At 48.5% G+C, this 27,346-nt stretch overlaps 2 protein-coding genes and 1 long non-coding RNA gene across 7 annotated transcripts; all 3 read right to left on the reverse strand.

Annotated features, from left to right (window-relative positions):
• Nucleotides 1-489: 489 nt before the first annotated feature.
• On the reverse strand, nt 490-11,419 carry IL4 (interleukin 4). Of its 2 annotated transcripts, none has more exons than XM_070232625.1 (4): nt 11,194-11,419; nt 10,857-10,910; nt 5,828-5,956; nt 490-854 (listed from the first exon to the last, which is right to left on the reverse strand). In XM_070232625.1, the coding sequence occupies exons 1-4, from the start codon at nt 11,326-11,328 to the stop codon at nt 759-761; spliced, it is 414 nt and encodes a 137-aa protein (XP_070088726.1). In that variant the 5' UTR covers nt 11,329-11,419; the 3' UTR covers nt 490-758. The 2 variants fall into 2 exon arrangements, with proteins under 2 accessions (XP_070088726.1, NP_001075988.2); NM_001082519.2 differs by lacking the exon at nt 490-854 and adding an exon at nt 3,331-3,432 and having other exon boundaries at nt 11,194-11,328.
• Nucleotides 11,420-19,788: 8,369 nt separating this feature from the next.
• On the reverse strand, nt 19,789-20,750 carry LOC111767952 (uncharacterized). The gene is made up of 2 exons (XR_002799914.2): nt 20,581-20,750; nt 19,789-19,990 (listed from the first exon to the last, which is right to left on the reverse strand). It is a non-coding gene; the product is annotated as an uncharacterized lncRNA (long non-coding RNA).
• Nucleotides 20,751-22,699: 1,949 nt separating this feature from the next.
• Nucleotides 22,700-27,210, reverse strand: IL13 (interleukin 13). Of its 4 annotated transcripts, none has more exons than XM_070232616.1 (6): nt 27,048-27,210; nt 26,611-26,682; nt 25,478-25,752; nt 24,398-24,451; nt 24,028-24,132; nt 22,700-23,675 (listed from the first exon to the last, which is right to left on the reverse strand). In XM_070232616.1, exons 3-6 carry the CDS (start codon nt 25,604-25,606, stop codon nt 23,562-23,564), a joined length of 402 nt encoding a protein of 133 aa, XP_070088717.1. In that variant the 5' UTR covers nt 25,607-25,752; nt 26,611-26,682; nt 27,048-27,210; the 3' UTR covers nt 22,700-23,561. The 4 variants fall into 4 exon arrangements, with proteins under 4 accessions (XP_070088717.1, XP_070088718.1, XP_023472665.1 ...); XM_070232617.1 differs by having other exon boundaries at nt 22,700-23,672; nt 27,048-27,187; XM_023616897.2 differs by having other exon boundaries at nt 22,700-23,672; nt 25,478-27,210.
• Nucleotides 27,211-27,346: the final 136 nt, after the last annotated feature.

The following is a 27,346-nucleotide window of genomic DNA, read 5'->3' on the forward strand; positions in this document are numbered from 1 at the left end:
CAGAAAGATGGATTAGAAGAGAAGCACTTTAGAAAGCTAAGGAGAGAATGTCTGAGTGCTTAGGGCAAGGGTCAGTTCAGGAAATGCTAGGCGTGACAGCTAACTAGATTTTGGTACCCCACCTGGGAATGGAACTCCAACTTGAACTGATAAATTGAACCGAGAAGTCAGCCCCAACACTACAGAAAGCACTTGCCATGCCCTCGATGGAAGCTGGTAGGAACTGAGATGCTAACCTTGCATGATGATAGGCCTTTAGGAAGCTGTGCTCTGCACTCTGCCCTGAAAGTCCCCATTCTCAGGTGATTTGGGCAGCCTGAGAGGCTGACCAAGATGACATGTGGAGGAGGGTGAAGAAAAACAAGGCAGGGGCACTGGCCTGGATAGACCAATAGCAACTAGAGAGCCCCCGATGCATTTTTATCAGAGGTCAGCATTTCTAACTGTGTCCCAAGAAGGTTTCAATGAAAGACGTTCACCCATAAATTTGAAACTTTTTTTTCATTCATTTATTCAATAAGTATTTATTGCCTACTAATGCCAGTTAGAGATATAATATATTCATAGGTAAAAGGTGGAGTTCTAATAGCAGGGAGGGAGGGGTTCAGCCTTTGCTGTCAATGTCACACATTCCATGCACAGACAAGAGATATGTCCCACGAAGCAGGCATAGACTGTGGCTGTGTCCTAAACAAATGTGCATACATGACAAGCATCTCAACTTTCACTTAATCCCGAAGTTTCTTTGCTCATTCTTTTTAAATGTGTCTTCTTCCATTCATGTTCTCTCTCTCTCTTGGTAAACTCAAGGGCCTATTGTTGGGTGTTTCCATCCAGAGCCCAGAACGACCTGTCTGGAAGAAATCAGAAATGTTAGTTGCATCATAACCATGGAAGCTTATGACAGACCTGCCTGGAACCTACATCTGTTCTTTCTATGGCCCGTTCTAAATCTTTCTGCCTGACAGCCTTTTCTTTTACCATCCTGGCCTCATACACAAACGATAACCCACAACTCATATCCTGTGGTAAACTACAGCTCACATTAGCCATTGAATGCAAATGGGTCTCAATTAAAGAAGAAAGGAAATTAAAATGTTCAGTGTGGCCTCAGAAGGCTCCATGACTCTCTTAGTTACTTGTTGCCCTTGGCATGCTGGTATTTTATGTGGGCAGGGTGAAACTGGCTGTGGTCAGGGTGAGACTTTAAGCTTTTGATTTGTTCCCTTATTTTGAAAGGGTTAAAAAGATGTTACATGTTTTGGTATAATTTTAGTACTAGTACTAATTTTTGTCACGTAAGTATAAGCAAAGATGAAAAGAGAATGCTTGTTCACTGTTACTAGATCCATATTCTTGCAGAGTACATGTCTTCAAAAGGCAAGTTTCAATGATGTGACACTGGTTTTTGGTTTTTCTCCATTTAATTTTTTTAAATAACAGCTTTATTGAGATGTAACTCACCTACTATAAAATTCATCCTTTTAAAGTGTACAATTCAGTGGTTTTTAGTATCTTCATAGAGTCGTGCCACTGTTCCACTAACAGAACATTTTCATCACTCCCGAAAGAAACCCTATGTCCATTAACAGTCACTTCCTATTTCTTCACCCTCCCAGCCACCAGTATTCTACTTTTTGCCTCTATGAATTTGCCTCTTCTGGACGTTGCATATACATGGAATCATATCATGCGACCTTTTGTCTCTGTCTTCTTTCGCTTAGCATAATATTTCCAAGGTTCATCCATATTGTAGCATGTATCAGTACTTCATTTCTTTTTAGTGCCAAATAATATTTTGTATGGATATACTACATTTTGTTTGTCCGTCCATCAGCTGATTGACATTTGGGTTATTTCTATTTTTTTGCTGTCATGAATAATGCTGCTATGAACGTTTGTGTAGAGGTTTGTGTGTGGACGTATGTTTTTAGTTTTCTGGAGTAGATGCCAAGGACTGGAATTACTGGATCATATAGTAACTATGTTTAATCTTTTGAGGAACTGCCATGCTGTTTTCCAAGTGGCTGTACTGTTTTCTAATCATACTAGCAATGTATAAGGGCTCCAATTTTTCCACATCTTCGCCAGCGTTTGTTATTGTCTGTATTTTTAACTTTGGTTTTTTGATTTTTAAAAACACATTATCATTTATGCACATGGTCATGAGTGCACATGCACACACAGACTTACAAAGCCAACAGTCTCCAGCCCTGCTTTCACCAATCCTTGTTCCAGGCCCCATTTCCAGCAAACCACCATCCCTTTTTTGTCTTTAGTTTTTCTAGTGGCTACCATCATAATTCCAAAGATTTCTTGATTCACTCACTATTGATTTTTTTTCACTTTTTATTATGAAAACTTTCAAACATGTATAAAAGCAGAGTAGTACAATCAACCCCCATATACCCATTCCCAGCTACAACAATCATCAACTCATGACGAATCTTGCCAACTATTTTTTGATTTATCAACGTTAGATAGTGTGTGTTGATTTTTCTATTGAAAAGTGAGGGTTTACCTCATTTATACTACCCCTTCCAAATTTTTTATAGTAAATTATTTTTAGATCTTCTATTACCTTTGAAATTTTGAATGAATACTTAACTCTCTTGTTCTCGTTCCATCAGCCTTAGACAGTATTGCTTACGTGACCCTTTCCCCTAATGAGCTAGGATCTCAGTTCACCTCTCTTTCTTTCCTTCTGCTTTTACCGCTCAGCTGTGTTCAGCTATACCGTTTACATTGTCAGGTTGATAGCATTTACAGTCTGTTCTGTAACCATAATTAAGTCTTCTGTGCTTTGTCTATTGGTTGCTTCTAAGACTTGAGAATCAAGAGAATTTACATTATTAGGACTTTAATTATTGTTCACTGAAAAGCCATGTAGTGTGCTAGATTCACTTTTTTCCCCCTATAGACTCAATATCACAACCTTTGTGCCAACGGGAGAAAAATGTTCTAAGCATCCAGTTGACATCTTTTCAATTCAGAATTATTTGGTAGTCAGTAGAACTCTTGGACCCATTCTGCAAATCATCTTACTTATTTATGTCCTGCGTGGCCTTGTATTCTTTAATCATTTTGTGCATTATGTCCCCAACTAGAGAGGGAACTCCTTGAGAGGGAAGAGGTCTTTCCTGTTTTATTCTCACACCAATTTTAGTCTCTCAATAAATAAAACTGATTTCCCCCCAAATCAAGTAAACATAGCCAATGCTATTAAAGTGACAACGTTCTACATATACTTTGTTTTATTATGAATTATAAATATATAAATATTTAAAAAATAAAGCTATCAAAATTCATAAATTAAAATATTCAGCTTATTCAGCTTTGACACTTTGAGTATTTCTCTTTCATGATCGTCTTTAGCCTTTCCAAAAAGTCTTTCAATGTGCTCTTCTTGGCTTCATTCACAGTACAGCAGGTCTACAAGAGAAACATTCCATTAGCTTGCATTGCTAAGTATTTGAGTCTTGCTGTTATGCCCGTCTGCTTGAGTCAAGCCTACTCTGGCACCTGCCACCTGAACAGTTAGAAACCAGACCTCCAGTCTCGCTTGATTAGAAGTCTGACTCTGCCACTAAGCCAGCAGGGTTTGCCTGTTTTTGGTGCATACTATATACACTCCTAGAAATGGCTACTATTCCATCACTGACTGTCTGCCTTTGGGAGTGCCGCAGTCTCTGGGGCGGTGTGTCACACACAGCTGGGTGCTGCTCAGGAGCGTAACGTGAAGGTGGAGTCTCAGACCTGCCCTCTGCTGTGCTAGGCCTTCTGTATGGCCGCCTGAACTGCCAAGAGAGAGTCAGTCCGTTTGCCCTCCTGCCCATTAAATAGCAACACCACAGCTCGGTAGCACTTCTGGTGGAAAGGATTCCAGGTACCTACCATGAAGTCACTGCATCAGTTTGAATCTCAGCTCTACCAATTTATTAATTGCATTGCTTAGGACAAACTACGTCATTTCTAAAAACTTCAGTTTCCTCCTTTGTAAAATGGGGACAATAGTGCCTACTTCATCAGATCGTTAAGAGGATTAAAAGAGAGAATGAGTGTAGTGTCAGTTCCCTATTCCATTACCTTATCTTATAAATAAAGCACTAGGCCCAGGAAGGGGATGAATGTCCCCCATTCCTCTACTTGGCGTTAGATAACATCCACTCTTGCCTCTTGCTCTCTTACACCATCAATTCTCCCCTCTCTACTGGATCATTCCCATTGGTATATTAACATGCTGAATATAATCCTACCTTAAAAGAACTTCCCTCACTCCATACCTTCCCTTCAGCTATTGTTCCATTTCTCTGCAACCTTACAGCAAAACACCTCCAAAGAGTTTTCTGTACTCACTGCCCCTTTCTTTTCACTCCTCCCCAGCCCCATTCTCTGTGGAACCCACTCTAGTCAGGCTTTCGTTCTCCCATCTCCATCTATATCAGCATCACTGATGACCTCCATCATGCCAAATCCAGTGGGTGTTCTCAGTCTTCATCTTACTTGACCTTTCAGTACATTTGACACAGCTTATCACTTCCTTCCTATAACAGAGTTTCTTCCTTTGCCTCTGGGGCATCACGCACCCTTCAGTTTCCTCCTCCTTCACTGGCTGCTTCTCAGTCTCTTTTGCTGGACCTTCCTCTCCCTGACCTCTATATGTTGGAGTACCTCTGGACTCAGCCCTTGGATCTCTTCATTTCTCTATGTCATTCAGGTCTATAACTTTAAATAATATCTTTCTGAGGACTCTTCGTTTTATATCTCAAGTTCTGACCTCCCCTAAGCTTCAGACTTTTCCAACACTCTTCTCAACATCTCCACTTGGCTATCCAATAGGTACCTCAAACTTACTATGTACAAAATTGAACTCCTGATCTTCTGCTCAACCTCTAGCCCTGCTTCATCCCCAGTCTTCCATTTCTGTAAACAGCACCAACCATCCCCCAAGGGGCTCAGGCCAGGAACCAAGAGGTCACCTTTTACTCTTTCCCTCACCCCTCACAATGGATCTGTCAGCGAGTCCTTACGGTTCTATTTTTGGTTATATCCAAAATCTAACAACCTCTACAGCTCCCACCCTGTCAAAGCAACCATCACCTCCAGCCTGGATTACTGCAGTAGCCTCTCAACAGGCCATCTTGCTTCTGTGCTTACCCCTGTTCAGTCTATTTACCGCACAGTAGCAAGAGTGATCATTTTAAATCACGTAAATCAGATTATAGTCTCTGTCCTGTTCAAAACCCTGTGAGTATTTCTCACCACACTTGGGGCAGAATCCAAAGGCCCTGTGTAATCTGATCTCCCGTTAAAATCTCCCTCGCTCACTCTGATCCAGCCACACGGCCTTTCTACTGATCTCTGAACACATGAAGCTCATTTCTACTTTCGGGTTTTTGCACAGCTGTTCCCTCTGCCTGGAATGTTCTTTCCCCAGTTAGTCCTGTGGCCTGCTCCCTCACTCAATTCAAATATCTGCTCAGATGATGTCACCAACTACTAAATCAGCCCTCTCCCTCATAACCCCTATGTTCTTTATTCCTTTATTCTTCTTCATAGCAGTTATCACTACTGGACATCATACTATATGTTTGTTTGCTTTTCTAACTCCCCCACTAGAACACTGTGAGAGCAGAGACTCTGTCTTCTTGCCTTTAATACTGTATCCTCAGTGCCCAGAAGAGCGCCTGGCGCTCATAGAGCCTCAGCCGGTATTTGTTGAATGAGTGGATGGATTGATTAATCAAGAGAACGTTAATAAGGAGGAACATTTAGAAGTGAGGCTGCTGTCCATCAGGAGCCAAGCCGTCAGCATGATGCAGCTTACCCCGTTTGCCATGCCCTTGAGGTTCCTGTCCAGTCCGCTCAGGCATTCTTTGATCAAGGACCTGTCATGTCTTTTATAGAGCTGTTGAAGCACCTTTGCAGCCCTGCAGATTTCCTTTCCATCTGTGTTCTAGAAAGAGAAATGCCACAGATAGCCATGTGCTAGCTGTATTTTGAACATGTGAGAGATATTTTTTCTTCTGATTTCTTCTTTCCAGGATGACAAGTGGAGAAGGTGAGTTTACTCAACTATGGATCAGATATTCAAGCATTGCTGCCATATGAATGAAGGCTGCTCGTCACAGTCATAAACCTCTCTAAACAACCTCTACCCGTTACCTGCAAATGCAGCATCCTTTTCCTCAGGACCTCTCAGTTTCTTTTCCCTTGGAGGGTTTTGCTCAAAGAGTACCTGAATAAAGTCACCCAACTGAGTAAAATTACAGAGTGGGGTTTGAATGCAGAGCCATCTTTCTATAGCTCATGTCTGTTTTTTACGCCATGCAAGCTATTCTTTCTGTGGAAGGTGCTTATGTGAGCTCGCAATCAGATTCTGCTCTCTTTCATTCCTGTAAGGTTTTAAAATCCAGGTTTGCCTGGAAATCCTACATGCTTGTTGAATAAATAAATGCCCATCCTTTGGCCTAGACATTGCTGCTTTGAGCAGCACTCTCCATATCGCCGTCCCATGGGAGATAGCAGTATGTGTAGAAGCTTGGGTCTGGGTGAGGAGATAAGACATTTCCCTGCACAGCTAGAGGTGAGTGCCAGGATCAGGACTGGATGTCCCAGGAGTCTGGCCTGGGGAGGTCAGAGGATGCTTCTGAGAGAGGGTACCATTGAACTGGGCCTTGGACAGAGCTCCTGTCAGGGGCCTTTGGCCTAGAATATGCTCAGTCAGAACCTCCTTGGAATACTGGCAGCTCTGATAGGGGTCTGGCCACATGGCTCTTCCTGGGGACATTTGGGCCTTAGAAGAGGGAATGTACAAGCAAGGAAACAGCTCTTTTTGGGAACCCAGGAGTGGAATTGTGCTTCAGTTTGACTCAGACCTGGTGTGTCCTCTCACTTTCCACTGAAGAACAAAGGCACAGAGCCTGGAGAGCCCCATCCAGCTCAGATAAAGCTCTCTCTAGCCTCTGCCAGGACATGCTCCAGTCCCCTGTGGTCCATGGAGCAGCAGCATGAGCATCACCTGGGAGCTTGCTGGAAACGCACAGTGTCAGGCCTCACTCCAGACCCATTGAATCACAAATGTGCATTAACAAGATTTCCAGGGGATTTATACAAGAAGCACAGTCCAAGCAGCTTTTTAAATCCTTACATATTTTTTTCTGATTATCAAGGTAATACATGTTTACTATAAAAGTAATATATTTTCAACAAAAATGAATTCACTCATTATCCCATCAGCCAGAGATAACTACTGTTAATATTTTGGCAACTATCTTCCCAGGGTTCTTTTTAACTTTCCTTTTTTCAAAATAGGGACCAACTATTGATACTGTTTTGTAACCTTTTTACACTTAACATATGGTACAAACATTTTCTGAAGTCATTCAGGCGTATTTAAGAACGTGGGATTGAGAGCTGCGTAGGAACTCCTGGCATCTTTGTATCATAGTTGATCAATCCCCTGTCACTGCAGGTTTTTGCTTCTGTATATAATGTGACAGTGAGTCATCTGTGTAAATCGTTGTGTTCATCTCTTATTCCTTTAGGCTAAATTCTGGAAGTATAGTTCGTATTTTAAGGTTTTTCCAGGAGGCTCTAGACCTAGACCGAGGCATCGGAATCCCAGACTATAGGAGCTTCCCCTTCCCCCTGTGGGGCGTGATGGCCCATAGGCAGGGCCTCTGGAAGGACATGGGCTTAATGAACTAGCCGAGAGGCCTCCTGGGCCCTGATTCTGGTTGGGAACTTAAGAGCAGCACCAGTAGCTCTGGGCTCAGGGAGTCAAGAAACCCCCCATAAATCACCACACACCTCTAGGGGCTTTGTGGCCGAGCAGAGGCAGTGAGGCCACGGTGAAGGCAGACGCTCCCTGACAGTGAGGTTCCAGGAGGCCAAGAATAAAAGAGCCCCTTTGCTTATTTTTCCATCAAAACCTAATGAGACTTTTCTGAAACTGTCTTGGAGCCTAGAAATTAAACTGCCTCTTAGTTTTGAGTATATGGCCATTTAATATATGGAGAAAAAAAACCCTCTAAAGCTATTTGTCAAAGGACTTTCTAAGGTAGTTAGGATAAAATAGGAATTGCAAAGAGCTTGAATCAAATGGAAAAACTTTAAAAGAACTAGTTCTAAAGAGTTTTAGTTAAAGGCCTTAAAGTCTGAGTTCCATTGGCATTGCAGCGACAGGATGACACCCCATACCAACTGCTTTCGTCTGCTTGTCCGCCTTTCACTGGCCAAGTGTGTCCAGCATAGCTCAAGGCTAGTGGACCTGGCAGTTCAGAACTGCTCAGGAGAAGAGACTCAGAAGGCGGGCGTAGGCCCACGCCAGGAGAAAACCCGTCCCTCAGCAGATGTGAGCAAATAGCGGAATGCCATCGGGGAGATTTCTTCTGCGGTAGCGACTCTCTTAGAGTTCTAACTTGGTTCTTGTCAGCTTCATTTAGGGCCATAAAAATCCAGTACTATTTGAGTTATCTCCATTTCTGCCCAAATTTATTCAGCCAGTGCTATATATGAGAAAATCCTTTACTTTCACTTAAAGAAGATTTGAGGATGGGCATAAAGCTCTCTGAAAAATTATGGACTTGAGCTTTCTTTGGTAAATAGGAAAGACCTCCAACTAACGGCCCACCCAAAAAATCCTTCCTAGGACACCTCGCTTGCTTGTTTTCCACTTTGCTCTTCCTCAGACCACCTTAATTTCATAGACACCCAGGTAGATGTTAACCGTGAAACCCAGCATTTAGATCAGCACATTCTTTCCAGCAACTGCCAAGAGCAGACGCTACCCAACTTAGAGATTCTGGAATTTTTAATCTCCAAAAGAAATAAAAGTAATACTCTCGATTTTGGAAAGATGTCCTTCTTTGGAAACACAAAGAAGTCACGTTTCCTTCCACAGACCACCTCTGTGGGTTTTGAAGACAACTGTTCCTTGTTCTGAAATATTCTAAGAGATAAATAAGCAGTGTTGAGTCTTCAAGGAAAAGAAAAGAATGGAGGATGCAACTGTTAATCCAGGAGGAACAGAAGCAGCAGGGGAAGGTGTAAGAGAGAGGTAAGAGTGAAGGAAGGCGCTGGGGCCTTGTTTCAGGAGACGTCTGCCCATGTGGCGAGGGAGGGATGCGAGAATTGAGTGAATAAGAAGGCCAAGAATGGGAGGAAAGCGGTGTGGCCTAGTGCGGGTGAGGGTGGCCGGGTCTTCTAGAGACAGCCCAGAGTAGGGTCGCCTGAGCTTGGAGTCATGGAGGGGTCGATCATTTCCAACCTCTGGCCCCTCCTTCTTAGAATGATTACTTCTCTGCAACCAGTTTTTGCTTTTAATCAAGAGTTATATCATCTTACAATAACACTTTCCACTAACTCAAGAGTTGGAGTCCAACCAACTTTCAAAATCACTTTCATATCGTCAGCTGTGAAAACTGAGGCACAAAGAGGTGTGCAGACTTGCCAGAGGCCACACAGCCAGTTAATGGCAGAACTGGGACTAAAACTACAGGCTGCCTCACTTCCAGACCCTCCGCTCTTCCTCCTGGGCCCTGCCCTTGGCTTTGGTAGACCTCTCACCAGTGCGGCTGCCCTTGGACAACCCAGAGCACACCCTAGTGAACTCTTGGCTATTTTATCTATTCCTCTATATTTTATACAAAAGATAATATTCTATATATACATATAAAATCTGCAAATCCTTCTAACCTACTGAAGGACAGAGTCTGATACGTGATGACATTCTGAAGGACAAAAGCATATAATATATATAATCATATATTATACATTATACATTTATTTTACATTATATATTATTATATACAATTACATTACAATATTATATATTATTATCTATCAGACTCCTGGAATAATCTTTAATGAAATGAGATATCCAGATAAAGGCCGGAAGAACAGTTTTCCCCGTGAAGTGGGACAGGCCTGTTCCAGGTCTGAGGGCTGGGGTGTGGCCCTGCCCAGCTCCCAGGGCTTTACCTGGCCAGGTTACCTGCTCTAGCGCACATGGAAAGCAAGTGGTTAGGAGACCACTGGTAAATTGATGCTCTGGGTTTTTCATTCTCAGTCGTGTGTTTCCATGAAAACAGGAACTGATGTTCACAAAGCTATTGATATGGCTGTAGTCATGTGTTTGTCAGAGAAAATGCCCTATCAGCTGTCAAATCTATCTCCTCCCACTACAGATAGAGGGGCGGGGGTGAGACGGCACAGGAGGTGGAAAGGCGAGATGCCCAAGCAGCCAGAAGCAGGGATGTGTTGGACCCCATCTGGCAAGACGGCCCCAGACCAGGCTGGAGGGGAGTTGGCAGGACAGAGCAAGCTGAGGGTCTCTGGACAGCCACCCCAGAGCTGGCGGGCTGTTAGGTGACCAGGCTACGGAAGAGGAGGGGCTCTGGTAATACCTTTTCTGTTGCCGTAGGAAGTCTCTTAGACAAAATGAAAGCTCCCTCAACCTGTAATCTCAAATATCTGTTTTTGTGAGAGTATTTGGTTTTTCAGAAATGTATAGGCCAGGAAAATTCTCTCCTTCCCCAAGCATTTATCGAGTGCCTCCTATATTCCAGGCAGTAGGCCTGGGCTCGGTAATATCCTAAAGAGCTTTTCCTTGACCAGGATCTGAATTAGGATTACAAAATCCAAGCTTTCTATTAAACATCTTCTAAATCAAGTGAAACCGGAAACACCAAGACACATTTGAGAGTAAAGATCAGAATTCACATTCTTTGAAAACATTTAACACTTTATAGTTAATTTGGGCCTGTTCGCTTTCCGCTAAGAAAGTCTCTCGTCAAACACCTGTGGATTGGCTCTCCTCTCCCAAGTCACCCGTCTGCCAAAACAGCTCTTACCTTCGGGCCAGCAAAGGCATCCGCTACAGTCAGCTCCATGCACGAATTCTTGCCCTGGGCAGGAACGAGAAAGCGAGAGACAGAGTTACCTCCCACTGTACAGAGGAATCCTTGCTGAGCAGCTCTCACTCCCTCAAACTGAAAAAAACTTCCTACGATCCCTCAGAAAAAAAAATAAAAAGCACCAGGGAGAAGTGTCTGCTGTGCTCTGCTCTGCTCCTTGTCCTGTCGCCAGCTACCAACTTCTCTAGAAGCTGTTATGCTCTTTCTCATAGTCTAAGACTACTCACAGCATCACCAGAACATCTGGAGAGATGGTGCCAGATAGCTTACTCACCTTTCCATCTGTGAGGTTGTTCAGCGTTTTGATGATCTCTTGTAAGGTGATGTCGTATTTGCATCCCTGGATGAAGTTGCTGGTACATGCTAGTAAGCAGACCAGAGCTGGAATCAGTTGGGAGATGAGACCCATTAATATATCTCTATTTGCAATGACAATGTGAAAAGATTAGTTTACCAGGAGAAGCTAACAATGCAATTCTGACAAAGACATCTCTATATATAGATTTAAAATTGCTGAAACTGAGGGAAAATGAGTTTACATTGGAAAATTTCATTACACCAGGTTGTCAGTCGTTTGGGGCCAATCAGCGCCTCTCTTCCAGGAGAAAAAATGCCTCACAGAAACAGGTAAAATGTTCCTGTGAAATCAGACCAATAGGAAAATGAAACCTTTTTTTAAAATTAACTACAAAGTATCAGCATAGGAAATTACACCATAATTTTCTCTTTAGATTAATCTTATCAGCTTGGGGTTGTTGCTGGCTTTTTGCTTTGCATAGAAGGAAGAGGCCACAGGTGTCCGAATTTATTTTAGTGCAGTCCTCCTGGGGAAAGATAGAGTAATATCAAGAAAGTTTGACTTGAATGGTATTTCAGCCTGGCTTTTTCCAAGTAGGGGTAGCATCTTGGAAACTCTCTTTTTGTGGAAAAGCTGATATCAGGTTCTTTCTCTGGGTAGAAGGACAGTAACAGGCACAGATTCTCTCCTGTCCTAGCACTCAGGCACGCCATTCTTCCAGGGTTGGGACTTTGGCAGAGGACGGGTAACACCAGGTGGGGCTGCGTTTGGGTCACAGCGGGTCTGTAGGTCTTTCACAATAAGGAGGCCCTAGGCAAGTTAGGTCTATCCTGAGGTTTCAGAAATGACCGCTCTTTAACTGAAACGTAAATACATCTTCAGCTAATTAGGAAAAAGAGCCAGAGTCTTCCTGATTGACAGTTTGGTTGTCTTTGTCAGTGCCCACCACATGCCCTGCTGTCTTACTTTAATTCCTGTGGACCTGGTGGGGCGCTGAGCACCCCCACCGCCACTACTTTCTTCTACCTGAGCCTTTCCTTCTCTTTCCTCTCCACTTCCCTTCTCTTGGTTTCTGACCTCCTCTCCCTACTGATTTCCTCTGGACAATCACATAGAAAAGATTACGGCTACAGTTGTTCCTGCGCTTTGGATCTTGTTATAGTGCCTTGTGATCTGTGAAGGAGAGGCCCTGGATAATTGTTTCAGGAAGGTCCTTCTACCACATTTTGGATGCTTCCATTGGAACTGTACAATGAGTTTGCCAAACTCAATGCAGTGACTTCTGACACCGACTACACAGAGTTGGGCCAAACTTCACAGGTTAAGGACACAGCTTCTCCAAGACTGCCCTCACTTCAGACACGGGCCCCAAATTAGGAGGTCAGCAGTCCACCCTTACTTCTGGCCAACTGGCTACAAATTCAAGAGCTCCCACTAAGCCCTCAGGTTCAATAATTTTCTAGAATGACTCACAGAACTCAGGAAAGCACTAGACATAAGGTTTCAGTTTTGTTACAGCAAAAGGATATCAGTGAGACCCAGCCAAAAGAAGATACACAGAGGGTGAGGTCTAGGAGGGTCCCAAACATGAAGCTTCTGCTATCTTCTCCCCACAGAGTCACCTCCCCAGCGCCGTGATGTGTGACGACATGAAGAATACTGCCAACCAGGGCAGCTCACCCGAGATTCAGTGTCCAGAGTTTTCCTGAAGTGTCATTCCGTAGTCATGATTGATTGAATTATTGACCACTCAATTGACCTCATTCTCCAACCCCCTCCCTGGAGGTTGGGCTGATATCACAGTAGCTTAATGGTGTGGCTGGCCCCCACCCTGAATTGCTTCAGTAGCATAAACTATCAGGGCCCACCATGGAGAGCAAAGACGAATCCCAAGGATTTAGGGGCTACTTCCTAGGAACTGGCGACAAAACCAGCCAAATACTTTCTTTCAGAGGTTTAGAGTTTACCTCCCAAGAGCTGGGACAAAGGCCAGACCTCTCTGGGTAAGTTAAAATTTTTTTAAATAGATATTTCTCTTTTTTCCTCCAGTTTTATTGAGATGCAATTATATACAGCACTGTGTAAGTTTAAGGTGTACAGCATAATTATTTGACTTACATACATTGTGAAATGATTACCACAATAATTTTAGTTAACATCCATCATCTCGTATAGATACCTCAAAAAAAGAAAAAGAAAAAATGTTTTCTTTCCTTGTGATGAGGACTCTTAGGATCTACTCTCTTAGCAACTTTCCCATATACCATACAGCAGTGTTCACTCTAGTCCTCATGTTGGACATTATATCCCCAGTACTTGTTTACCTTATAACTGAAGTTTGTAATTTTGACCACATTCATCAAATTCCTCCTTCCTCCACCCCCTGCCTCTGGTAACCACACATCTGATCTTTTTTCCTGTGAGTTTGTTGTGTTTTGTTTTTTACATTCCACATATATGTGAGATCATACCATTTGTCTTTCTCAGTCTGACATTACTTCTCATCATGCCCTCAAGCTGCTTCCAAACAGTTTCTCGCCAACAACAGGATTTCCTTCTTTTTTGTGACTGAATGATATTCCATTGTGTATATCACATCTTCTTTATCCAATCATCCATCGATGGACTCTCAGGTTGTTTCCATGTCTGGGCTGTTGTAAATAATGCTGCACTGAACATGGGAGTACAGATAGCTCTTCAACACAGTGTTTTGTTTCCTTTGGATAAACACCCAGAAGTAGGATTGCTGGATCGTATGGTAGTTCAATTTTTAATTTTTTGAGGAACCTCCACACTATTTTCCACAGAGGCTGCACTAATTTACAATACCACCCACACTGCACCAGGGTGCCCTTTTCTCCACATCCCCGGCTGCCTGTGTTATGTCCTGTCTTTTTGATAACAGCCATTCTAACAGGTGTGAAGTGATATCTCGTTGCGGTTTTGTTTTGCATTTCCCTGATGATTAGTGATGTTGAGCGCGCTTGTCGTTTACCTGTTGGCCATTGGTATATCTTCTTTGGAAAAATGTCTGTTCGGGTCCTTTGCCCATTTTTTAAGTGGATTAGTTGGGCTTTTGCTAGGCAGCATGATACACTACACAGACGGAGGACTTCATGAGAAGGGCAGACACTTCCTTGCAGGGTAGGTGGAAGCTTCAAATCCAGGCTGACTATTGTTAGGAGTACAGTGGTGCATACTCCATTCTTGAGAAAAGGTTCAAGTTAAAACAGGAGTGAACTTGGGACTGCAGACACACCGGAGGAGAGGCCAGGGTTCAGAGAACACCTGTCAAAGTCTTGGAGATGTGGGGGAGCTGGAGAGGACGGGAGGTGAGCAGGGTCCTCCAGCTGAGAAGTGTGTAAGAAGCAATAGAAAAGCCATCCCCATATTCAGCAGTTGTTTTTGTGGGCGCTTGCTTTCCCTGAGTGCCAGACCCTGGGCTTGGGGCTCTGGAGGCAAAGATCTGAGTCAGAAAAGGAATATAAAATGGGAACCAGTAGCTCAGAAGTAGAATACAGCTATTTTGTTTTGTTTCAATGGTTAGATGAGGCCATAGAAAAAAGGATTAACTTTTCAGAATGGCAGGGAGTGACCAGAAGGTCCCCTCAAAGGGAAGAAGGGGAACATGGGCCATCCTCCCTGCAATGTGGCACCATGGCAGCTGTGCATGTGGCTGGCTGGGCAGAGGCCAGGTAGGTAGGGGCCTGCACATCAGGGACACAGACAGTCACCACCTGAGAAGGAGCCTCTCCCAGCCTGCAGGGGTCATGGACAGTGACTGCACAAGGATGGGGAGCAGGCACCGAAGCTCAGAGGAAAGTTGGAGACTGCCGTGTTCTGGCTGTCAGTCATAGATCCTCTTCCCTTCACCCTGCCTGAGAGCTGAGAACCAGCCCTGGCCCCTGTGTGGCCGCAGAGCTTCCCTTTCAGACTCTGGAATGTAGCAATTATGAGCTGGGTTTTGGGGTCCAGCAAACAAGTCACTTGTCAACTCTGTGACCGTGGGCAGATCATGAACTCTATGGGGCTCAGTTTCCTCACCTGTGAAATGGGAATAATATAGCTCTTCCTCATGGAATTCCTGTGAAGAGCGAGTGAAAGATTCCATGGAAAGTGCTCAGCAGATGTCACTCCATAAAGGGTGGCTGTTACTGGACACCACCACGGCACTCTGTGGGCCCACGTGGCTTGTCAGTCCTGGCTGCTCTGCTTTCTCGCTGTGCAACCTTAGGTATGCCACACAGCCTCCTTTGTGAAGTGGGGGAGATAGTTGTACCCGCCTCATGAGGTTCTTCTGAGGAATAAATAAGTTAATGTTCGTAATCATATCTTTAGTTGGACAAATGACTGTGGTACTTACTCTGTTAGGCAAATCTGAGTGTGGACAGGACCACTGGAGGTTTTGCCAGTGGACATTTCCCACATACGTCCCTCCTGGATGGGTCTCCTTTTTAGTCTTTGAGGCCCTCTCCTTTTTTCAAGGAGCCACCGTTAGTTGCTACAGTGCAACCCTTATACCTGTGTATCTGCATTTGTTGCAGGAAACAGACACTGCTGTGGGCAGGCACCTCAGGCAGAAGGAAAGTAGGTGCTTACAAAAATGTTGGGAGGGTGGAGGAGCAGATTCCAGGCTGGGTCCAAAACTCGAAAGAAATGATGCACAGCACGGACCACTAGCCTTGAGGCTGCCACTGCATCTGGAGTTCAAGAATGCCCCCTGAGGCTGCAATCCAGGGGTCCCAGAGCTGCTGCCTCAACTGCCTCCCCACAGCCACAAAACTCACCAGGAGAAACCTCATCTCCCCACGCCCCAGCCCAAGGGAGCAGGAGGATGGCCTCTGTCCCCTTCCGCCTTCCACGTCGCACGGGGGAACAGTTCGCACCCAGACACTAACCTCAAGGGGGTCTGCTCAAGGGGAAAGGCATGGAGGTTGAACAGAGCATCCCAGTTTCCCTGGCTGATGATTCTTGCCCCCACCGAGCCCTGCGAATCTCGTCTTCCCTCCTCTTCTACCAACTGTGCAGGACGACACACAGAAGAGCCCCTTCCAACTCCTCATGGGCTTATTCTCGAAAAAAAATCAGACTCCTCCAAGGGAGTGATGTTTAGCAGAGATCGGAATAAGTAGGTCTTAGCTAGGAGCAGAGGACTGGGAGTGTGGGGAGGTGTGAAGAGCAGGGGGACAGCATGTGGAAGGCCTGAAGGCGGGCGCTCCCTGGGGCCCTGGAGGAACTGCGGAAAGCCACTGGGCCTGGGAGGGGGAACAGAACACGGTGTCGTCCTGTGAGAGAGGGAACTGGCGTGGATAGGGTGGGGCGGTGGGAAGGAGGGCTGTGGGTCTGAGTTGTCCGGCAGCAGCGGAGTGTGGAAGTGAAGGTCACATGTCCAGGAGTCAGTGGGACCTGGTAGTTCGGAATCCCAGCTCTGCCACTTACTCTCTGGGTGACCTTGGAAAAGTTACCCTGTCCAGGCTTCTCTGTCAAACTGACCTAATAATAGGGGTGTGGGGAGATTATATGAGGGGCTAAATATAGAATGTTTGGTGTCGTGCCTGGCATGTAGGAAGCCCTCAATAAATGCCAACTATCGTCATTATCATTATTAATAGCACATGGAATTGGCTGAATATGGGGGTGAGGAAGAGTGAGAAGTCACAGAGGACCCCAGGTTTCTGGCTCGGGGAAATGCTGTTCATGGAGATGGCAGTTTAGGAGGAAAGGAGATGGGGTGAGGGGGACTCTGAATGGAGGGGCCTGCTGCTGGGTCTGCAGCTCTGAGCACAGAGGAAGGTCTGGGTTGTAGACACAGAGGGTGACAAAGCCAAGGGGAAGAAGATACCACCTCGAGGGTGAGGGAAGAGAGTGAACAGGAAGTGCCTATGACCCTCTCTTGACACTGGAAGGAGAAAGGAAGGAGAGGGAACCCAGGCCTGAGAGAGTCTCGGAAGAGAAGTGAATGGTCAGCAGTGTCAGACTTTCCTCTGGGTCAGGCGAGATAAGGATTTAGTGATAGGAGACAATCGATGACATCACTGAGACAGCTTCTGGAGTTCAGTCAGGGCAGATGCCCGACAGGAGCGGGACTCACGAAATGGAAACAGTGGTGTAGACGCATTTGAGAAGGCAGGCTATGTTGGGGTGCTGACTGCGAAAGATGGGCGAGATTTTAGACGGGACACACTTGAGCCCAGGCTTCCCCAGCTCAGTGAATGGCAACTCCATCCTTCAGGGTGCTCGCACCACCGTAAAAACCTCCCGTGTCCCACATCCAATCCAGCACCAAAGCCTCTGCCTGCAAACTGTATCCAGAATTGAGTGATATGCTGGTTTGAACTCGGGGCCGGGACGTGGCGGGGGTGGGCCGGGAGCAGGTGGGGCAGAGACTCAAAACTAAGTTGGCCACGAGTTGCTAATTGTTGAAGGTGGGGGCAGACAACCAGGAGTTACCTTTGTATGTCTTTGAAATTTCCCATAATAAAAGATTTTAAAAACCTATACGAATAGAAAAGTTAAATATATAATTAATATTTCTATATTATATAATGTACATATATTTATACTTTTATATATCATATATAATATGTTTATGTAAATGATATATAAATATAAGCGTATGTTGTACAGATGACACTCACATATCCCCAGAAGCTGACCAGCCCTCCACTGCCACATCCACTGTCATTTCCCATATGGGTTTCCACAGGAGCCTCCTAACTAGCCTCCTGCTCCGGCCCTTGTCCCACGCTCCGTTCTTCACACCGCGGCTGGAGCACTTCTGTTAAACCTGAGCCAGACCGTGTAGCTCCACGCGAACGATGGGAGGAGCGTTCCGGATCTCTCACGCTCAAGACTGTGGTGCTCGGTGTGCCCTTTCTCTGGACCTCTGTCTCCCTTACGTAGATGGCTTTCCCCCTCCCTCACTTCATCCAGATCTCCCTTCTATGTTATCTCACCAGGGAGGATATCTCTGAGCTCCCCTCACAATATGGCGGCCCCCACCTGCCCTCGCAGCCCCCTGACTGCTTCGCGGACCTCCGTAGCACTCACCACCACCTGCACGCTCTGTGTTCTCTTGTTCGTGGATTCTGTGCCCCGACTAGAAGTAGCCTTGTTTTGTTCACCATGGATTCCCAGTGCCTAGAACAGTGTCTGGCACCTAGTAGAGGCCTCAATAGATAATTGTTGAATGAATGAATGAAGCTCCATTTCACGGAGGGGACAGCTAAGACTTGGCCTAAGTAGGAACGAGGGAAGTCAGGGGCACAGCTGAGACTTCCAAGCTAGGGCTCTTTGGACCCTGAAGTCCTTGCCCTGAGCCCCAGGAGAAGACAGGGGAATGGGCTCCTGAGCATAGACACAGGGAGGGGACAAGGGGACCAAGGGGAGGAGGGAGCCAAGGTAGGAAGGGCAGTGGACTCGGGCTTCCTTGAGCGGATGGTGAAGTAGCTCCATAGGCTACTGGCTTCTCTCTTTTTTGAGAAGCAGGTGAAAAGTCCTTCTCCTGAGAGAGAGGGAAGCCAGCTGAGGATCTGAGGGACCTCTCCATCTGTCCCTGGGGGAATTAATGTCGCTTCAGTCTCGAGCTGGACTGGCGGCCTACCATTTCCCATCTCATGCTCCCTGATCCCGCTGCCCCAGCCTTGCAGGCCAGGGCTGCATGAAGACCCCCAAGAAATGAGCCCCTTCCTTTGTCTCTGGCAACACAGGATCTGACATGAGAGGAGGGATGCTGGACCTCCTGCCTCCCAGACCCCTGCAAGTGTCCACCGCCTCTCCTGAGACAGCCAGCTCCCAGGGAGGAGTTAGAACTGACTGAGGGGTCCTGGCGCTAGTCCATGGGGGGGGGGGGGGCGGGGGCGGTGCCGCTGGCCCCTCCCCCACCCTAGCTTTGATCAGTTCCCTCATGGACCAGACATCCAGTTCACGTTCTTTTTTAAAATTAAATTTGCCTTTGTCCCTTCATGGGAAATGAATGTATGCTCGTTATAGAAAACATGGGAAAACAGAGATTAGAAGAAAGAAGAGACAATAAACGAGAAATTGCTTTTCTAATGTGGTATCGCTGAAGCTGCTTCTGGCCTAGGGCCCCGGGCCTAGCAGGGGGCGCAGACTCTGGCTGGTGTGGTCAGCAGACCGTTGAGCGCCGATCTACATGGGACACCACAGTCAGCTCGGGCCTTCCTGCCCCCACGGGTTTCAGGAAGAGCCACTGGGCCGCAAGCTTGTCCAAGTGATGCAGAGAGCAGAGCTAACAAGAGTTGCTATATTTAATTTTGGTATCTGCGTCACAGGTGACCACACAGCAGTGTCTGCCCGGGCTGTGGGGCTGGGGGTGTTTCTGAATGGCTCTGTGAGAGAATCACTTTCCACAAGAGAAGGCAATGTGGAGGGGAAGGGAGAGAGCGCAACAGAAAGTGAGGTCGTAAGTAGAAAATCGCTTCTGGGATTTCAAATGGCTTCGTCATGGGGCCCTCCCTTGCTGCCGAGAAATCAGTTGATCTGGGAAAGTTCGTTGCAAACCCTTTGCTCTGTTGCATTTGGGTGGAGCCGAGAAATGAATGAAGATAATGAGGCTTTCTGACTTTTATTTTTCAGAGTAGGAGTGGGCAGTGATGGGGGGAAGGGGTGACCGTGGATACAGCCATCTGTACTGATGCTGCCTGGACCTCAAGGAAGGCTGGGTAACTGGCCAGCATGTCCCAGGCCAGGCCGCCGCGTCTGGAACGTGGTCAGCCAGGACTCGGGCCGGGCCTTCTTGGAAGGGAGTCAGCTGAAGGGAGGAAAGGTTTTTGAGTTTGTTCAAACTGACCAGCTAAATTAAGATAATAAGCAGAAGACACTTACTTCCCGGTTGATCATAATGAAAAACTGATAAGCTGATGGACTTGATAAACCCCAGCCTTCAAGCTGCTCGGTCATAAGGAAACAAGATGCAGGCCCTCATCCTCCCGGGTCCTGAGCAGTTCAGAGGGCCAGCCTCAGAGAAAGCCCCAAGTGACTTGGAGTGTTTTCTGACACCTCATCTGAGCAGCACACAGAGGTGTTTAGAGCCAAGTTCACCGGAAACTCGCGTGTGTCTCTCACTTCTCACTTGAGCCCCAACCCCTCTTCCAGTGAAACCTCCTGGGCCTGGGGTTCCTGGGGTGCCAAGGGGCTCCCCACCCTGGGCCCCACCACCAGCATCTTCTCTCCCACTCACCACGCACTCTTATCTCTTCCCAACCCCCCTTCACTCTGGGCCCTGCTCAGCGTTGCCTTATGCATGAAAAGCGAGACCACACGGTTAGGGAAAACTCCCACAAGTGCCCCAGGGGTCAGTCCCCAGATGGTGATGCTCCAGCCACAAGAGCTGACACCTACCTTTTTTTCCTCTTTCTTTTTCTTTCTCTCTCATTCCTGGCTGGGCCCACCTCCTTGTTGCTCCCAGCGGTGGCTTGGTTCTGTAGCTCTGTGAGGTGTCCTTATCCCTGAAAGGCCCCGAGCCCCCTCCAGCTCACCGCTCACCACTGATGACCAGAGGTCGCCTGTCTAAGGGACAGTCTTGGAGGCACAGGCAGGGAGCTGTGGGTGGCCCAGGATGTGGCACGCTGCGGACCCCTAGTGGTGGGGCCTGAGCGGCCCTGTCAGCACTGTGTACCCAGCTACAGGGCCCTCCTGACTGTATGGCTTGGAATACATCCTCGGGAAATCCTGAGGGACCCTCCCCACACCAGCCTTAATTCCAGTGTTTGTTCTGGGGAGATTCACATGGAATTTCATTGGAAGACTTTCCCTCTTTCTTGTGGACAGACAGGCCAATGTCCTGGTTGGCAGAGAGGACATGGGTCAAAGATGATGCTACTACTGGATGGATCGCTAAGTTCTGTATTTAAAAAAAAATCCTTCTGGCCTTAAGATCCTCGAATCTCTGGATAGAGAGGGATAGCAGAGATCTTGCCTCCTACCCCTACCCCCGACTTTTGAACCTCCCCGCCCTCCCAGGGTAGAGCACCCTCCATCATTTAAAGACTTCTTTCTGGTGCTAGACCTTGAGTGCTTGTGGTGTCTTGGTCATTGCTAGCCCAGAAGGCTGGTGCAGGGCAGGCCATAGGCAGTCCTCAGCAAATATCGTGGGACTTCACAGGTTCTGAGGCCTCTTGGGACCACAGAGACAGTACACTCCCTGCTCTGGACAGCCCATGGGACACTCAGCCCCTGTACCTCCTCCCTAGGTCATCCCACTCTGGGCTGAGCATCCCTAGGCTCTCGAACTGTCGATTATGGCTTCTTCCCTCGTCTCTGCCTGGGTGCAAGCGAGGTGTCCGCTCTATTTGAGAGTGGCTCCTGGAGCAGTCTGCCATGGTCATTTGCTCCCTGGACAAGCCCTGCCGTGGCCTGTGTTCCCTGAATCATCCACGGCATGAGCTCTTGCTGCTCCTGGGTGGCGGCCTCCCCTGACTTCTGAGCATCGCTGTAGATGTTCCCACAGGGCTCTGGGCTCTCCAGAGAGGGCGCCTGCATGTGACTCAGTGTTTGAGACTGTTCTCTGAGGACCCACCACCCACTGCAAAGGCATCCTGTCCTTCTGGGGCAGCCCTCTGCTCTGGACACCTCCCAAAGATTAACAGTGGAAACCACTGCTGACGGGCATGACCACCATGACCGTGAGCTGTGGCTTGCTGAGGCCTGCTGCTTCTTGCACTCCAAATGCTGACATGGGCTGAGGGAGAAGTAAAAAGACCTGCTTAGAAGAATGGTCTGACCAGGGCCCTGCAGCCTTGGCTCTCCACTCCAGTCGCTCCACAGTCCAGGGGCCACCAGTCAATTGATGTGTCTTTGTTCACAGAGGTGATAGTGTGTACCCTCTAATGATGAGAGGTGTCTAGAAATTGAATGGGCTGTCCCTAGAAAGAAAGTAGTGAGCTCCCCATCAGGGGAGGTACCCAAACAAATTGATGACAATATTATAAAGGTCGTGTGTTCAGGCCAGATGACATTTGGACAGAGGCAGGAAGGGTGGTTAAGTGAGCTTTGGAGTTGGAATGAGTTTTGGGTTCAAATCCTGGCTTTGCTGCTTATCAGCTGTGTGACCTTGGGCAAGACACCTTCTCTTCTCTCAGCCTCAAGAGGTTATGAGGGAGGCATCAGAGGGTGTGTGGGTGGTTTCAGACACAGGCCGGCCACTCATCAAGAGCTGTGATCCTGAGATGACTTCTGAGGTCTCTGCCTGCTCCAGACACCCTCCTTGAACCCTAACACCTGGCCCAGGCTTCCTCCCCCTCCCTGTGGGCGGTAGGTGGGGGGACTTCCTCCAGGCCAGGTATCCCCTCCCCCAGAGGCTTGCTTACTTTCTTTCAGCCCAGATCTTGTCCTTTACTCCCACTCCACTCTATCTTAGGGCCCCTCCTCCAACTGGCCTGCTTCTGGAAGAGCTCCTCGGAGTCTTAAGAACACAGGCCAGCATCCCCGAAGGCCGAAATAAAAGGCAAACACCATCAGGTCTCTTGTCAGCATCTTTATTTCTGGTTTTCAGTTTGACAGTCAGTGAAACAGCTTATTCAATGACCCCGTCCCCCAGTCCACACACACCATATGCAGTGTTCTAGGCTGCTCTTTTATATATTAACTCTGTGATAACATATTTTAATACTTAACTTTAAATACAAGGAAAAACAATAAATTACTCCTTGGCTGAGGGCCGACTGCTGGCTGGCAGACAAGAGCGGCTCCTCCAGCCGTCTCTCCTGTCCACTGCCCTGGCCCAGGACCCCAGTGAGGTAGCAGAATTTTGCACACAGTACTTGATCCCAGGGACTCTTCACCCTCGCTGCTTTAGTGCTGGAGCCCCAAGTTTCCACACCCTGGGCTCCAGGTTCTGGCTGCAACAGTTTCCCCTTATCCCCAGTATAGACAAACACACTTGTTTAAATAACACATAATAATAAATAAGGCCAAGAAGAAATGTGTCTGAACTGCTTTCTGCCTCAGTCGCCCCTGTGTAAAGCAGGTCCCTCCCCTGCCATGTGTCAGGTAAGGGTGGCGCCCACTGTAATGCTAAAGTTTGCTCTGAGGAGGGGGAGGTCGTGTGGGGCAATGCTCCACCCTCGTCCACCAAGCTCCGAGCCCTGGATGGAGGAGGCCCAGTGGGGTGAGCCCCAGGCACCAAGGCAAGGGGCAGCTGGGGTCGGCTAGGCAGAAGGCAGGCAGCACAGGCTGAGGTCCAAGCTAAGGAAATCTCCCCCCCACCCCACCTCCCCAGCCCTCCTCCCCATCTCCCCAGGAAATTTCTGACATCCGAAAGAAAAACGGATCTTCAACTTAAATGGTTAAGGTCTGCCTCCGCAAATGATGATGCCAGCTTTTCAGGCGTCCACATGCTTTCCACCGTGAAAAATTTTCCTTAAATTTTTGAGCAGGTCTTTTACCAACACGATCACTTCAATTTTGGTGTCTCGGGCGCGCTCGCTAGAAACCTGCTGCAGGACAAAGAAGCCAGCGAGTTAGTGGGACGCCAGAGCGAAGATGACCAATATCCACCAAGGGCTTTCCAGGGCCCGGCTTGTTTAATCCTCACAAAAGCCCCAACGAGGTGGGTACTATTATTACCCCATTTTACAGATGTGGAAACTGAAGCGCAGGTAGGAGTCAGGAGCCCTCAAGCCCAGGTCCTAGAAATCCCAAAGGCCATGTCCCTGCTGCCACAGTGGACCCAGCCCTGGGTGGACGCATGCCTCAGATGCTCAGCCAGGTTCCCTTGGAGCTCCCAGGGTGAGCCCAGGGCTGGCAGGAGTGGGTGCAGAGGAGGGGGCGCAGGGCAGGGGGCCTTACCCCGGCTGAGAGCTGGTGAGGGCAGAGTTTAGTCAGCATCTTCCGCGTGTTTTGGATGGCACTGCAGGTGGAGACGTTGCTCAGGGACTCCAGGGCTCTACAGTACTGAGGGGAGGAGAACACCTGGGCATCAGGTCCCGCTGGGCGCCCCCAGCTGTATGGCTCAGGTGACTCTTTCAGTGAGTTTACAGGAGGAGGGGGACTGGTGGAGGTGGGTCTGGGTGGTGGGAGGGGCCCAGATTATGAGAGGACAAAGGGTGGCTCTTGAAGCTTGCTTGAAACCCCCCAGGTGTGTGCACAAGGCTCAGAGATGACAAGCCCAAGGCTTACAGCCTCAGCCACCTCCCTCCCAGCACCCAAGGATCCTTACCGTGTCAGCTGTCAGGTTGACGCTCCACACCATGCTGCCATTGCAGAGGGGGGCCTGAGGGAGCAAAAAGACAGTGAGCTGAGTACTGGTGGGGGCCAAGCCTGCCCCAGGCAGCCCAGGCCAGGTCTCTAGAGGGGTCAGGCCCACAGGCATCCCTGGTGAAGCACAGAGGCAGGCCTGGGCCCCCTCCATATTCCTGAGCTTCATTTCCTGCTCTGCATAATGAGGGAGTCCCATTGCATAGGGTTGTGGAGCTGAGAGAAAAAGTGTGTGACACAACCAGTAAAGGACAAGCCTTGTGCAAAGCTTGCCAAAGCCAGGTCAGGCAGGTCAAGAAGGGGGGCTTGCCCGGGAGGGCAAGGCCAATCAGATGGGGAGCAGTGGGGTCTAGTGTATAAACACCCTGCCTTCTGAATTGGGGGAAACCACAGTTCAGAGCATGGGCAGTCTGGTGTTGGGCAGGCCTGGTTTGCATCTGGCTTTTGTCAGTTAACCTCACTGAGGCTTAGTCGGTAAAATGGGGTCATCGTACCTGCCTCTTGAGGTGGTTGGAGTGATGCAATGAGATGTAACGCAGCTAGCGCCAGGCCTGGCACCTAATCAGTGCTCAGAAAGCGTGAGCTGTCACCACTGAGGAGCAGAGCTGACTCTGCTAATGAACCCTTCCATAAGAATGGGCTTAACAAGGATGCTGTGAATAATGGCCCCATTATTGTGTTCAAATACAGTTGGCAAATGCAAATGGTTCTAGGAGGGTGCTGGCCCTTCTCTGCTTTCCTCTGTTCAGGAATGGCTGAGTAGGAGCTGACAGTGGCAGGCAGGGCCAGGCCAGGGAAGCAGGTGGTCCCTGGGGGCTCTGCCAAATCCCTTCATGGGTCCCTCCATATTGCTGCACCCCCTAGCCTTGCTCTTTTCTCCTGCATGGCTGGGCCTGTCCCCTGGTCCATGGGCCTACTTCCTGACCCAAAGGCATCTTAGGACCAGGCCCAGCCTTCATGGGTCAGGGCAAGACCAATACCCTTTGGGAGAATCACCCACCCAACACCCTCAGAGCTGGGACCCTGGCCAGTGAGCACTCACCTGGTTCTGGGTGATGTTGACCAGCTCCTTAATGAGCTCCTTGAGGGCCATCGAGGATGGCAGAGGGGCTGGGGAGGCAAGGCCACCAAGGCAAGCGAGAGCAATGACTGCTGTCAACCAGAGCGCCATGGAGCTCAGAGCCAACACAGGAGGAGCCAGGAGCGGACACGTAAGCTGGCCTAAGCTGAGGCTTGTGGCCTTGGCCTCCTGAGGCAGCTTTTATAGGCCCGAGTGGTGACGCTTCACATTCTGGTCTCCGCTTTGTCGGGCACTATCTAGAAACCACATCTTTACTCATCTTGATTTTACTTTGTGGAAAATCCAGTGTCGCATAAAGGAAAGAGTTTGATTTCTTGTGGACTTATTTTTGGGAGGGGTCCTGGGCAGTTCCAAGACCTGGATGGGCTTACTCCAGGGGTAGGCGAGAACGCCCTGGGGGGGGCCTGGTGTCAGCCATACCAGCTGGAGCTCCAGCAGTTTTGCTTGGTGACCACCATGAGTGGCTTGCCCAGCTCCTGTCCTCAGACAGTTTGGTTCACCGGAAGCACTGGGCAGACAGCCCTGTGACCGGGGTCTATCAGATGTGGGAATTTGGAGGTTCTGTTTTTTCAATGAACGGGTCTCTTGCATTACTAGAGTAACACTTGATTTGGATACACAATTCAAACAGAGTAAAAGGAGAAGAGTGAGGGTCACTTATTTCTTGCTTCCCTATTGGCCCCACCGTGGGAAGGATTATAAAAGTTCTGATTCCCAGGTCTCCACTGAAAGATCCAGTCAGATTCAGGGAGCCTTTTGGGACCTTTCCTTTTTAAAAAGTTGCTTTGATGATAACTCTGAGCACAGGCACCCTGGACACTGGGTGCCCTACCCAAGCCTTCAGTGTGTCCCCATCCTGGTGGGAAGCCCTTAATATGCCAGGCCAGCAGGAGGCGGACCCAGCCTCAGCCCAGGTCAGAGAGTGTAACTGTTTCCAGGGCCACTGAGACCTCAGGCTACCACTTTTGTCCACCAGTCTCTATGGGACCAACCCCTGCCCTCTGGGGGCCTCAAGTTTCCTTTGTGCAGAATGAAGGCTGTCGAGGGCAGCTCCTGGACCTGCCCCCATCCTGGGTCCCCAGTGGGCAGCCCACCTCCTGCAGGGACACTGGCATGTAGACATTTTCCTGCTCTTCCTCCTTTCTCTAGAAGTCCTCCAGAAACCCCTGCAACAGAGGCCACAGCATTTGCGTACTGGGTGCTGATGTCAAGCTCTCTCCCTCACCCACTTCCTCCCCTAGCCAGTGCTTTCCTCTCCAGGGCCCCTCTGCCTACTCAGGCAACCTCTGCCCTCCTCCCAGAGGGGCTCAACTTCCTCACAAGGGTCTTCTAAAGGATGCTGGAGCTTTCGTCCTGCTCAGAAATCCCCCCCACCCCCCCCCCCCGGCCTTGCTGACCCTCTCCTCCCACTGGTAACACGATTCCCACACTCTGTTCTGTCCAAACCCCAAGCTTCCCAGTCCAATCGCAGGCCCTGACCCCAGGAAGCCAGCCCCTGCCCCGCGTGGCCCCCCAGTGCCTGGAGTGCTGCCCTCTGGCTGAGTGACCCCCTCTGTGGGCCTCAGTTTCCTCGTCTGTAGAATAGGGCCAATGACATCTCCCTTGGGGTCCCTCTGATGGAGCGGGGAACCACCGTGAGGCTAGTCCCAGATCCCTGCGCCAGGAAGAGTCAACGCCCCCTCCCCCTCAGGACCAGCAAAACTGACGCGGGGAGCCGTGGGCAGGCGCGCCCCCGCGCGTGGGAGAAGGCGCGCGGGCCCGGTGATCGCGGCGATGCCCCGCGGAGATAGCGGCGCGGCCTTTTGTAATGGGAGATGGGGCGATAAACGG

The sequence above is a fragment of the Equus caballus genome, chromosome 14 (assembly GCF_041296265.1).
Source record: "Equus caballus isolate H_3958 breed thoroughbred chromosome 14, TB-T2T, whole genome shotgun sequence".
Lineage (NCBI taxonomy): Eukaryota > Metazoa > Chordata > Mammalia > Perissodactyla > Equidae > Equus > Equus caballus.